At 45.3% G+C, this 14,723-nt stretch overlaps 1 protein-coding gene across 1 annotated transcript; it reads right to left on the reverse strand.

Moving 5' to 3' along the window:
* Positions 1-1,635: 1,635 nt before the first annotated feature.
* LOC140185325 (probable G-protein coupled receptor 139) lies at positions 1,636-3,709 on the reverse strand. Its single transcript, XM_072238719.1, has 2 exons — positions 3,541-3,709; positions 1,636-2,543 (listed from the first exon to the last, which is right to left on the reverse strand). Exons 1-2 carry the CDS (start codon positions 3,707-3,709, stop codon positions 1,636-1,638), a joined length of 1,077 nt encoding a protein of 358 aa, XP_072094820.1.
* Between the last annotated feature and the right edge of the window lie 11,014 nt (positions 3,710-14,723).

Below are 14,723 nucleotides of genomic sequence, written 5' to 3' on the forward strand. Positions count from 1 at the left end.
CAGCAAAAATCATTTGTGTGCAGCAATCTTAAACACAGCGACACCCTGTCCAGATGTTTAAGGAGTGACCAGATGTTTCCTTTGTGATTCCAATATATCAGTTGCTGACCCTTGGAGATGAAGAAGTATCTCATCCCAGCTAGAAAAGTGCTTTGTGTCTGAAATGAAGTTTTCTGTTTTAATTCAGTGAACTTCAGGAGAAACAAGGTGTGGAGAGGACACCAGCATTTATTCACGGAAGATCAGCTCTTCAACAGGATTGATTGTTCCAGGGATTCTCTACATCTGACATTTGGCTTGATGAATTGACGGAAAATTGATACAGAACTATCGGAGTTGATTCACTCACTCACTCATCCCAGTTGCTACCATCCGGGAAACAGTATCACAGCTTAAAAGCCAGGACCAACAGGTTCCAGGAACAGCGTCTTCAACCAGGCCATCAAAGAGGCTTTGAGGAAAGAGAAACAGAATAAAGGGTGTAAAGGTAGTAAGGTAGAAGGACCAAAATGCGTGTACTTCAATGCAAGAAGCATCAGGATCAAAGATGATGAACTGAGAGCTTGGATACATACATGGAATTATGACGTCGTGGCCATTATAGAGACTTGTCTGGCAAAAGGGCAGGAATGGATTTTCAATATTCCTGGATTTCAGTGCTTTACAAGGGATAGGGAGGGGAGGAGGTTAGTGGTGTTGTAGATAGTGTAGAGAATTGTCAAAGATTGCAGAGAGAAATTGATAGGATGCAGAAGTGGGCTGAGAAGTGGCAGATGGAGGTCAACCCTGAGAAGTGTGAGGTGGTACACTTTGGAAGGACAAACTTCAAGGCAGAGTACAAAGTAAATGGTAAGATACTTGGTAGTGTGGAGGAGCAGAGGGATCTGGGGGTACATGTCCTCAGATCCCTGAAAGTTGCCTCACAGGTAGATAGGGTAGTTAAGAAAGCTTATGGAGCGTTAGCTTTCATACGTCGAGGGATAGAGTTTAAGAGTCCCGATGTAATGATGCAGCTCTATAAAACTCTGGTTAGGCCACAATTGGAGTACTGTGTCCAGTTCCGGTCGCCTCTCTATAGGAAGGATGTGGAAGCATTGGAATGGGTACAGAGGAGATTTACCAGGATGCTGCCTGGTTTAGAGAGTATGCATTATGATCAGAGGTTGAGGGAGCTAGGGCTTTACTCTTTGGAGAGAGGGAGGATGAGAGGAGACATGATAAAGGTGTACAAGATAATACGAGGAATAGATAGAGTGGATAGCCAGCGCCTCTTCCCCATGGCACCACTGCTCAATACAAGAGGACATAGCTTTCAGGTAAGGGGTGGGAAGTTCAAGGGGGATATTAGAGGAAGTTTTTTACTCAGAGAGTGGTTGGTGCATGGATTGCACTGCCTGAGTCAGTGGTGGAGGCGGATACACTGGTGAAATTTAAGAGACTACTAGACAGGTATATGGAGGAATTTAAGGTGGGGCGTTATATGGGAGGCAGGGTTTGAGGGTCGGCACAACATTGTGGGCCGAAGGGCCTGTAATGTGCTGTACTATTCTATGTTCTATGTTCTATGAGATCAGGCGGTGAATGTGAGGAGCCTGAGTCCGAACTCAAGACACTGCGGCGGCCTCCGGCTTGTGCTCAGGACGCGTCTTTATTAATAAAATGAAGCACCGAGGTGACCGGATATTTCACAGCCCTAATTATCTGCTCCGAGAATTTTGACTGAGTCACCGCGTAAATAAACGTGTTTGTGCAGCAGCTGAAATTCCTCAATAAAGCCCCGACGAAGATAAAAATACATTCTGAATCATTGAAGTTGAATCCTTTCCCCGAGAGCTGATAATATATGAAATTTACAACAATTGTTATCCACAGGAGGATGAAGTTGCCGGAGAGGGTGAAGAGTAAAACCACAGACCTCCTCCTGCTCTCCATCTCCGGGTCACTGCGGTTCTCCCGCTTGCTCTGACCCTTCAGCCCCTTACGGACCCGACTGGCCACTAAAATGTGCCTGACTGTCAGAGCGTTCAGCAGCAGGATGACAGCGAAAGGGATGAACGGGGTTAAAACTATATCGAGCCAGTCATATCCGACCCAGCCGGGGTCAGTGAAGTAACTTTCCATGACTGTACAGAACCACGATACGTTGTCGATGATCTCTGTGGGCTCAAACATGAAGTAGCGGGGAATATTTTTCAAACAGAACAGTACACCGGTTGTTGTTAGTACCACAGTCGCAGTTTTCTCGGTGCAATATTTAGTTTTCAGCTTCTGGCGGCAAATGGCGACAAACCGATCAAAGGTGAAAGTGACGGTGAACCAGACAGAACAGTGTGTGGCTGTGAACCTCATTACAGCAATAACACTGCAGACAGGGGTGATGCTCAGAAAATTCCACGGGAAGTAATACCAATTGATTCGATACAAAATGACCTCGGTGACAATGGTCAGTAGATCGGCCGCTGCCATGGCCACCAGGTAGCGAGTGGTGCAGGTAGAGAGGCCGCACTTTCCCCGGGACAGGATCACAATCGCCACTAAATTCACTGTGTGTGGGGGAGGCGGGAGGGGGGTGAGAGACGGGGACGGGGGAGGGAGAGAGAGAAACTCAGGAGTGCTGGAATCTGTGAGAGGCTGCTAATCTAACATCAAACACGGGTCACACTGTCTCTGACCTGCCTTCTTCAGTGCGGAGATAAGACAATGTGTGCAGAATTGTCGGCGATAAAAGCGATCTGCATGAACAACAACGATCGGTGCTGATCCCGATTCCAGTCGCTGATGGGGCTGGTTTCGCTGATTTAACCGTGACTGACCAGGTCTCCGGAAACTCAGCATCTGATGGGGCTCAGAAGGGGTACAGAGGGTAGAAACACACACACAATACTGGAGGGGCTCAGCACGTCGTGCAGCATACATGGAATTGAACAGACTTTGGTGTTGTGCCGAGACTTTTGTACAGGACGAAGCGGTGTCCAGATTTACGACACGTCTCAGAGGGAAATCAGGAACAACTCAGTAACCTGAGACTGAGAGGCTCCGTTAATGGATTAATTCCGCAGCGCAGTTCAATTCGATAACACGCGGCAGCAGATACGTGGACAGTGGTTCAGATGATCAGACCCAATTATTGACCGACAGGCAATGAGATCCAACTGTGACAGACTCCACAGGGAGACATGAAATACAGGACCAGGGGTTATCTCTGATCAATAACTCAGAAACAGTGAACTTTACAACGTAAACCCATCCCAGTCACAGCTTGCGGGAGAGCTGCCTGTCCCCACACTGGGACAACTCCGGACAAGGTGTCACTGAAGGCAAGAACAACGTTCGAGTCGATCCCGTGAGTTAGATGAGAGATTGGAGTTTAGTTCCGCTTGTCATTAAATATGAAATCTCAGAGTGTGAACTGACAGGATGAATATCTCTGACGAATATTTGTACAATGATCATCACGTTAGAAGCTTGTCAAATGATCATAAACAGATTCACATGGTTAACACACAGAAATACCAAACATGAATTACTCCGCTCACTCACCAGGAACTCCAATGACGGCAATGAACACGTACAGTATTTTCTCCACACTCTGGTACCTCTCTAGCATTGCAGGCATTTTCTCTGTCCAATGATCTGTCCCCACTGTGCTACAGGCGATCTCTCGGAATGAAATGTTGAGGCAGCACATGCCTGGGGTTTTTAATACCATTTAGCGACTCCACAGGGACAGATTTCAACAGATTTAAAAATAACTGTTTTAAAATTATTTACAAACCATTACGTCAGGCAGGTGCAACCCCCCAAGTGACAGATTGTAATTAAATAATTAACTGGAGCAATGTTTGGACTGTTTGTGTGAATTAATTTGTCCCAAAATTCACGGAACCTTCAGTTGTTTCTCATCAATGAAAAGTGCTTCACTGTATGAATGTACTCCAATGGAGCCATTTGAGAGACACGGAATATGGAAGTAAATTACGTCATTGCAGCTTGTGAAAGTGTATTGAATCACCCACTGTTACATTCTGCTCGAGAGTATAAACTTTTGTAATAGAGTAGTTTGTGTTTGGGGGACTCTAATCAGGCGGTAGCCAAGAAAAGATTTGCTTGTGATGGTGAATAAACACTTTCATATCCACAAAACCCTCCAACATCTTCAGTGACCCAGTCATAGTCAGAACATTTCGGTGCTCGACAAGGACCCACCCTTAACCCTAATACATGGCCATGAAACTCGGCAGTCTAGTAGGGGGTTGAGTCTGTTTTAATCATATCACCACCTGTGTGTTAAAGAACACGACGGAGCGCTGGAGAGGCGGATAAGGAACTGCCGTTCTGTGTACGGTGTTTCTGTGTCTCTGTGTGGATCAACCCATTGTTTCTGCCTGACCCGGCCTGACTCTACACGTATCCATAGACATCCAGTTCAATTTATCCCCTCCGTTCAGTCCCTTCCCCTCTGTCTCCGTAAACTGCACATGCTCCCGACCTCTCGTTTCAAACACTTCACAAAATGGCTGCCTGAACCATAAAAATCAAGAACAGAGGTTAAAATTCAAATTGCATTCATTATTAATCTATGTACAAATGAAACAACCTTGAGATTCGTCAGAGCTCCAAATCAGCAGACACACTTGCATATTGGATCACCTCAGAGCAAAGTCATTTCAAATAGTTCACAAAACGGCCGCCTCCACCTTACAAAATAGGAAGAACCAAGTGCAACGTTGAAAATGCATTTATTATTAAATTATTACTAAATAAAAATAGTCTGATAGTCGTCACACCTCCAACTCCTCAGAACCCTTCAAATACATTCACACCCCGAATGTATGCTCCAAAACCACCGAACCCCCAAAATCCGTATGCACTCTGAAATCCACCAACAGTCCCAAATCTCTGCACATACTCAAATTCGCACTGACACACGGATAGGTGTGGGCCCCGAAATCCGTGTACGTCTAAGTTCATGTATGCGCTCAATTCACATGCACCCTAATATTAGCTGGCAGACACCCATTCCTGTCCACATTCCCAAATCCCTGTGCACCCCCCTCATATTCCCCAAAGCACTCCTAAATGAGCGTATATTCTCAAACCGGTCTGCACCCCCAAATCCGTTGCGGACCCGGACCCGCTGATTCTCCCACATGCACATTAGATCATCCCAGCGCAAGCATCATATGAAATAGTTCACAGAATGTCTGCTTCCATTTAAAAAACAAGTACAGAGGTCAAAGTTCATATCGCGTTATCTATAACGAAACAACCTGGAGATTCGAAAAACCTCCAAATCTAACATCTCCTCAAAGTCAGTGTTCACCCCCGAATCCGCCAACTCACCCAACTCTCCATACATCTGAAAATCTGTGTACAGCCATAAATCTCTGCTCACCGGCAAACCCTCATTCAACTTTCAAATCAGTGTGCACCCCAAAAGCAACTGACACCCCAAAATCCATGGGTACTCACACTTTCGCTGACAGACTCCGAAATATTCGCACATCCCCAAATCCGTGGTACACCAACACATGAGCCTATCCCAGGGCAGGAAGCATTTCAAACGCTTCACAAAACTTCTGTCTCCACCTTAAAAATAGCAAGAACAACGTGCAAAAACTAAACACACGTCCACATGCGTATTCACCCGCATATTCGTTGACGTCCTCTTAAATCAGCGCACAATCCCAAGCCTGTATCCACTGAATCAGTGTGCACCCCAATTCCATGTGCAACGTAAACCCGCTGAGACCCCGACATACACATCAGATTATAGCAGAGGAAATATCATTTCAAGGAGGTCCACCTTAATAAGTTAGCAAGAACAAATTTCAACTTTCAAACTGCATTTATCGTTTAAATTACCTATAAATGAAACAACTTTTTGATTCACCACACCGCCACATCCTGAGAACCGTGAGATATGCGCGCACCCGAAATCCATGAACACATCCATGTCTACCAAATCCCAAAATCCGTGTGCAACCCCAAATCCGATAACATTTGTAATCTGCGCACCTTCGCAAAACCATCTTCACCTCAGTAGGTGCCCTCAAATCCACTGACACCCCCATATTCGCTGACAGACCCTATTTCTGCGCTCATCCATAAATACCTCCGCACCCCCATATTCGCTAAACACCCCTAAATCAGCGCAATCTTCAAATCTGCTTGCACCTCCAATTCCGTGCTCACCCTGAACCTGCCAACACCCTAAGCTCCAACGACATACAGAAATCTGTTCGCACTCCATCCCCACGCCACCCCCAAACGCACATTAGATTATCCCAGAGCAAAACTCGCTTCAAATAATACACAGAATAGCTGCTTAAATCAAATAGCAAAATCAAAGTTCAAAGTGTATTTGTTATTAAAATATCTATGAATGAAACAACCTTGTGAATCATCACACACCTAAATCTTCGGATCCCCCAAACAGTGTGCATCCCCAAATCCTTCAACATACCCAAATTTGTGTGCAAACCCAAATCCATATGCACCCTGAAACGTGCATGCAACCCCCAAGTCAGTGTGTACCCCCAAATTCATCAGCACTCTGAAATCCATGTGCACCCTCAAATGCACCGACAGATCCTGAAATATGCGCACATCCTAAAATCAGTGTGCCCCTTTTCCATGTGCACCCCCAAACCCGACGACATCCCCACATGCACATGAGGTATTTCCAGAGCAAGTATCATTTCAAACAGTTTGCAAAATAGCTGCCTCCATCTTAAAAAGTTCAGAGTTTCAAATGCATTCCTTATTAAAATATCTGTGTGTGTCAGTATTTCTATGTGTTTCTATGTGTCCGCATGCGTGTCTGTCCGTCTCTTTGTGTGTCTGTGAGTGTTTGTGTCGGAGACCAGCGAGAAGACAGCTCTCAGTCTTTGTCGTGATGCTGTGACCACTGAGAACAAATGGCCAGTGTGGAAGAGACCCTTCCGGACAGCAGAGCGATGTGTGTACACTGGGTCAGGGAACCGTATAGCATTGAATTGTTTGTAAGGGATACAGAAATATCATGGGTTTAATTCTGAAGAGGGGAGAGCTCGGACAGTCTCTACGCAATGCATTGGGGAGGCTGAACAGGGAATGAGAGACTGAATCTATGAGGAGCGTTTGATGCTCCAGGCCTGAACTCGGTGAGTTTAGAAAAATGAGGGAGACACCAGATTGAAACCTGTCGCATATTGAATGCACACAGAACAGAGTGGAGACCTGGGGAGGGAGATGCGGAAGTGTTTCTGTGTGTGTGTGTGTGTGTGTGTGTGTGTGTGTGTCTGTCTGTCTGTCTGTCTGTCTGTCTGTCTGTCTACCTGTTGGAATGCGGTCATCTGTGTCTGTCGGCTGTTGGACAGAACAGGAGAAAGAGACAGTAAGGGAGAGAAGAAGGGAGTGAGGTAGGGTAGGGAGGAATGTGTGGAGGAAAGAGTGGGGCAGTGGGGAACAGAACGGATGAAGAGAGGAGGACAGAGAGAAAGAGTGAGGCAACATATTTACTCTCTCTCTCTGTATATAACTATCCTGTCTTCTCCACACTCCCCTCCCCCGCCTATTCTGTACCACACAAAAAAGGAAACACACGGCCTCTCCCGGAAACCAGAAACCTTTAACTTCTGAGAGAACATTGTCGCTTTCCAAACAACAAGGAATGATACAACATCAGATAATTCACTGTGCGTGTCAACCCGTCATCACAGTGCGGGGTGGAGGGAATGGCGGGACGGGTGGGTGGGGGGAAAGCGAGCTACAGAAGAGGGGGATTGGGGTGAAGGCGAGCGGCAGGAGAAGCGTTGGGCAGAGCGGGAGAAATAGATAATAAGGGAAAGAAGGGAATAAGGAACAGTGAGTGAGTAGGGGAGGGAGGAATGTGTGGAGAAAAGAGTGGGGCAGCGGGAAAGAAAGCGGATGAAGAGGGGAGGAGGAGGGAGAGAAAGACTGTGAGGTTATATATGTATATTTAGTCTCTCTCTCTCTTTCAGAGTGGGAAGGGTGGAAAACGGAATCCGTGGAGCGGAGAGAATTTGAGACAAACTCGAAAAACGAGCCATTTTTGGGAGGCAGGGAGACGGGAAATAGGAAGATGGAGAAAGCATGAGTGTGTGTGTGAGAGAGAGAAAAACGAACAGAACGAGAGATAGACAATGGAAGAAAAGGGGAGGGAGAGGTAGAGAACGGAAATCAATGTGGAGTCGGAGAATCACGGTGAAGGAGACGACCTTGTGGAGTACAGGGGCACAGGTAAACATGGACAGACAGGGGGGTGAAGGAGGCGGACGGAGTACAGGATTTGGGCATCATATGACCACAGTACAAGGTGTCGGGGAGGCGGTACCGGGAGTGTTGTGTGCGGTTCTGGTCTCTCAGTAACAGGAAGGCTGTGAGAAAGCCAGAGAGCGCCCAGTAAACATTCACAGGGAATGTAGGACAAACGAATGACACAGTAAAGGAAAAGGCCCTGAACCCCGGGATGTTCTGCCGGAAAAATTAATCTAACGAAGCCTAATTAATCTCATCCCTCTTTCCACATCCTTCCGTTCCCTGAACATTTAACTGTCTGCCTAACTGTCTCTTAAACACCCTTATCGTATCGATCTCCACCCCGAGCCGCGGCAGCACGCTCCAGGCACGCAGTTTCTCGGAATGCTGTTGGTACACGGTCCATGCTGCGCAGCTGTAAAGCAGAGTGGGAAGTACTATAGCCCTATTGACAATAAGGGAACGAAGAAGGGCAGTGAGTGGGTAGGGTAAGGAGGTATGTGTGAAGGATAGAATGGGGCAGTGGGGAACAGAATGGATAAAGGGGAGAGAGAGAACGGGAGTGCGGCTAGATATATATAGCCCCCCCCCCATCTCTCTCTTCTCTCTCTCTCTCTCTCTCTCTCTCTCTCTCTCTCTCTCTCTCTCTCTCTCTCTCTCTCTCTCTCTCCCTCCTCTCTCTATCTCTCCTATCTCTCTCTCTATCTATACATACGTACATCCTGTCTTCTCCACGCTCCCCTCCCCCACATGTTCAGCATCGCACACAAAAGGGGAACAAACTGGCCACTCCCGGTAAGCACAGGCCTTTATCTTCTGAGGGAACATTGGATCTTTGCAAACAACGAAGAATTACACAACATCTATAATTCACTGAGTGTGTCAAACCCGACATCACAGTGCGGGGTGAGGGTGTGTGCGCGGACGGGTGGGTGCCGGGGAAAGCGGGCAACAGAATGGGGGAATTGGGGAAAAGGCGAGAGGCAGGCGAAGCGATCGGTAGAAAGGCAGAAAGAGACAACATGGGAAAAAAGAAGGGCAGTGAGTGGGTACGGAAACATGTGCGGAGGAAAAAGTAGGGAAGTGGGGAAGGGAACGGATGAAGAGAGGAGAGGGAAAGAGAGTGGGTGGGAGAGAAGTAAATTGGTGAGGGGAGGGGAGGAAGAGAAAGGAGGAGGGAGTGGGAGAGAAAGAGAAAGAGACGGTGAGGGAACGGGGAAGAGGAGGTGGCGAGAGTGGGAAGAGGTGAAAATCGGGCCGGGGAGCAGGGAGAGTTTGTGGCAAAGAGGAGGAAAGAGCAATTTTTGGGAAGCGGGGTGAAGGGCAATGGGAATATGGAGGGAGCTCGTGAAAGTGTGTGTGTGTGTGTGTGTTTGTATGTACCGACTTGTATGCGTGTGAGTGTCTGATTCTGATTGCTCTTCAAAAAAAATTAAAATCCCTGGCCCGAATCGCCTCACGTTGCCCATGGATGTCCAGCGCCTATTCACTTCTATGGTCGGCTGGTGGCGCAGTGACATCAGCGCCGGACTCCGGAACGGAGGTCCCCGGGTTCGAATCCAGTCGGGCCGCTCCCGAGTACGCTTTCCATCCGCACCGTGTTGAGTGGTCAGCTCGCAATTCGACCTCGTAAAATAAGAAAATTACTGCGTGGGAGTGGCGCCCCGCACAGCCTTCCGATCCGCTCCTTGTAAGGCATGAAAATTCCCGACGCCGGCCTCTCAGGTTTGAGTCGACGTCGTCGTCATCATCATCATCGTCATCATCATCATCATCATCACATTCACTTCTATCCCCAGCAGGAAAACCTTAAAGCACATCGCTCTCTTTCCGACAACAGACCCATCCCCTTCATCTCCACTTTATCTGGAGTCAGAGAGCACAATAACAAACAAACCCCTTTGCCCATTGAGTCGGTACCGAATTGTTATTCTGCCGAGTCCCATAAGCGCAGCTGGACCATGGTCCTCAATACCCTCCCGTCCATGTACTGATCCAAACTTCTCTGCAATGAAATCCATAACTTCCACTGACAGCTCTTCCCACACCCTCACCACCCTCTGAGTGAAGGGATTCCCACTCAGGTTCCTCTTAAATATTTCACATTTCACCCTTAAACTGCGACCTCTAGCTCTCATCTCACCCAACCTTAGAGGAAAAATCCTGCCTGCATTTACCGTCAACAACACTGATAATTTTGTCTGCATCTGCGAAATCTCCCTTCATTTTCCAACACTAAAGGGAATGAAGTCCTTACCTTTCTCTAAAGCTCGAGTCCTCAAGTCCCAGCAAACTGATTGTCAATTTTCTCTGCACTCTTTCAACTTTGTTGATAATCTTCCTTCAGGTGTCACATACCCTGTGACAGGTTAAAGAACCAGTAGAAATGGAAAACACTTTGGAGTCCAGTATTGCTTTTAACTAATAATATTTATTAGTACCTACACAATACAGTAATATAAATGTGGATAAATCAAACAGGTTAGCAATGATTATATATAGGTAAGTGTGGAAAATCTATATGAAAACCAAGTTTCTTCAAGTCTAGGGGTAAATAGATAGTCTTATGATGGTGAGTAAAGTTCAGTTCAGTTCGTAGTATTGAGTTGAGTAGTGATGGAGAGAGAGAGGGAGAGATTTGAGTCTTCAGATGAGTTGATGCTATCGATCTTCTCGTTGTCCTCCGAAATCCTTTAAAAAGACACCGACTGTGACCACAACAAAGGGGTCCGTCTTTCTGTGGTGGAATCATTAACACAGGCAAGGGTGGACACATGGATAACTCCCCACTGGTCACTCCCTTTTCACACTGCAAGAGCCACTGATCGATCCTCCAAAAACCCACTTTTTCTGTGGGCACAACAAATCTCATTCAGTGTCCAAAATCATGTGCCTGAGGTCTAACATCTGACCTCCTATTTTCTCACTGTACTGAGTACCAACTGTCTCTCGAATAACTCCTCCTTCCTTTCACTGTGTAAGAATGAACTAGCAAGCCATGTCCTTCGAGAAAGTAGAAACAACCTCCAGAGAAACCATAACCTCAATTGTCCATGAAATAACGCCGTCCTCTGTCACCATAACGACCTACGAGCTGCTCGGTGCTCTCTCTCTCTCCAATTCAGCAGAAATCCAAAAGTTATTCTCACTTCTTCCTCGTGCCTTAAAGTGACAGTCCAAAAGTTAGTCTTCGTCTCTCTCTCTCTCTTTCTTTCTCTCTCTCTTTTCAAAAGCACAGTTCATAGGGGTAATTTAGGACCCCGTCACACAGGCATGTAACAAATACTACACACAATACTCCAGATTAGGCCTCACCAACGTCTTATACAACTTCAACAGAACATCCCATCTCCTGTAGTCAATACTTAGATTTATCAAGTCCAATGTGACAAAAGCTCTCATTTCGACGCTATCTATCTGCGACGCCACTTTCAAGTAATTATGAATCTGTGTTCCCAGATCCCTCTGGTCTACCGCTTCCTCAGGACCCGACTGCTCACCGTGTCTTCACGCACTCCCAAATCAGTGCGGACACCCAATCCAATCCTTTGAATATGAAATAACATTTGATGAGTTCCCAGCAGTAAATCTGGCCTGCTGCAAGAACGACCTGCTTTGAGACTCTCAAAAACCCAAAGGGAATCTGAACAAATTACATCTTCACATGGACAAATTTGCTGCACCCACTGTAAGCACGAAATGATGGCAACAGATTCTGTTGTAAATGCCGATAAATGGTTGGAATGGCATCTCTTTATTGTTACCTGCAAGTCATGTGTGACACAGCAACACCAACATTCCCAGTTAAATATTATTTTGATCCTTCTGTGGTTAAGGTATCCCAATAATTTCCTTAATATATGCTGAACCAACAAATTCCCAGGCATAACGGAATCGTTAGACTTCATTAAATCATGTATCATGTAATCAACTAAAGCACTGAAATAAACAGGGTGAGATTACCAAGAAAGCGACTGTGGGACATCTTGCATAACCCAATGAACCCATATTTCAAGCGTGATAAGAACCCAGTCACCCAAAACCAAAAACGGTCTTCTTGTGAAGTTCCCAACAGTCCTCCAACACACCTTTAACAGGATGATCATTTCCTCCCCCTTAAATTAATCCAGTATGTTAACATTTAATTCAACCGCCACAATTTCAACCAGTAAAGCCGAAACTGGGGACGACCTGACTGCACCACAACACAATCTTAAAGCCTGTGCTTGTATCACACCAAAAAACATAATAAAGTTGAAGGTGAAGCTGATCTATAAACCACAGCCATAATCAAGTACAGATCCAATTAAACAAACAAAAATGGTCAAAAACTCCCCTCCTCTATGGACCGTGCCTTCCAAATTTGGAAGACTAATGGTATATCACGGATTTTGGACTTAGTTTTAGATGGCTCCCTTATGTCTTTTGAACAGTTATCTAATAAATACAATTTATCAAGATCACATTTTTTTAAAAGATATTTGCAAGTTAGAAATTTCCTAGATACCATACTTTCTTCCTTTCCGGTGTTATCCCTTACAAGTATTTTAGACGCTATCATAAACCTCAACTCCTGTCAGAAAGGTGTAACGGCTACTATTTATAATGCTATCATGAAACAGGAAAACTCCATTCGATAAGATTAGGACTGACTGGGAAAAGGAATTGGGCCTTACTATCCCGGCTGATGACCGGGCTCATATTTTACAACTTGTTAATACTTCCTCTATCTGTTCCAAACACTCCTTAATTCAATTTAAAGTTGTCCATAGAGCACACATGTCTAAAGATAAATTAGCTCGTTTTTACTCTCATATTAACCCTCTTTGTGATAGATGTCATGGGGAGATAGCTTCCTTGACCCACATGTTTTGGTCTTGTCCTACTCTGGAAACATTTTGGAAAGACATTTTTAATATTATCTCAAATGTTTTGAATAGTGATATTTCTCCCCATCCTACTACAGCTATATTTGGGGTACCTAAAACTTCTAGTAATTTATCCCCCTCAGCGCGTAGAATGATTGCATTTCTTACTTTAATGGCAAAAAGATTTATTCTACAACATTGGAAGGAAATTAATGCCCCAACTACATTTTTTTCAGTTCTCCCAAACGATACTGTGTCTAAATTTGGAAAAATTCAGAAGTAATCTTTATGATACTGTGAGGGGATCCAGGAGTGCCCCTATTAACTGTTTGGAGAGAGACATTTATCATTGATGGTTTGTTTGGAAAGGAGAGAGAGACAGAGTTATTTACCACCGATATGTTGCTTTTGAAAAGAGAGAGAGAGAGACGAAGATCAACGGTTGGACTGTCACTTTAAGGCATTGGAAGTAACTCTGGATTTTTACTGAGTTTGGAGCTGGAGACAGCACCGAGCAGCTCGTAAGTTGCTATGGTGACGGAAGGCAGTGTTATTTAATGGACACTCGATGTTGTGATTTTCAGCAGGTTGTTGATATTTCTTCAAGGACTTGTTGCCTGCTTGTGCATTTCTTCACAGACAAAGGAAGGAGGGACTCTTTGAATGACAGGTGATGCTCAGCTGGTGGGATAAATGGGAGGTCAGATGATACAGACCTCAGACACATGATCTGGACACTGAATGAGCATGGTTGTGCCCACAGAGAAAGTGGGTTTTGGAGGATCGATCCAAATTGCTATTCCACCGTGTAAAGAAGGGGTTGATTGGTGGGGAGTTGTCTGTGTCCACCCTTGCCTGGGTGATAGCTCCACCACAGGAAAACCGTGCCCCTGGTCACAGTCGGTGACTTGTGAAGGATTTCGGAGGAGGACGAGAAGATCGACGGCATCAGCTCACCTGAAGACTCAACTCACTCTCTCTCTCTCTCTCTCCATCACTACTCAACTAAATACCACGAACTGAACTGAACTTTACTCAACGTCGTAAGACTGTATCTTTTTACCACTAGACTTAAAGAAGCTTTGTTTTTATACATACATATTCCACACTTACTTTTATATATAATCATTGCTATATATTAATAAGACAATTAATATTGTGATTAATTGTGTGCGATTTATTTACATTGATATGACTGTATTGCGTAGTTACTAATAAATATTAGTAGTTTATAGCAATACGAGACTCCAACGTGGTTTCTATTTCTGCTGGTTCTTTATCCCCGTCACGGGGTCCGTGACATAATTGGGGCCTGCGTCCGCGATATGAACAAATTGGTCGGGAGGCTGGTTTGATTTGATTGGGGAGAATCCTTTTTGATTTGGTTGTGTGGAAACACAGCAGAAATGGATGTTAGCGACTTTTTGAAATCACCAGACCTGGTGACTTTGAAGTTAACTAAAGAGTATGAGTTGCGGGACATTGCTAAAGAATTGAGAATTGAGGTAAAGAAGGGTGAGACTAAGGTAGAAATTCAAAGAAAAATAGTTGAATATTATATAGATAAGGGAACATTTGATGAGGAGGCGTTAG

Source organism: Mobula birostris, chromosome 20, assembly GCF_030028105.1.
Source record: "Mobula birostris isolate sMobBir1 chromosome 20, sMobBir1.hap1, whole genome shotgun sequence".
Lineage (NCBI taxonomy): Eukaryota > Metazoa > Chordata > Chondrichthyes > Myliobatiformes > Myliobatidae > Mobula > Mobula birostris.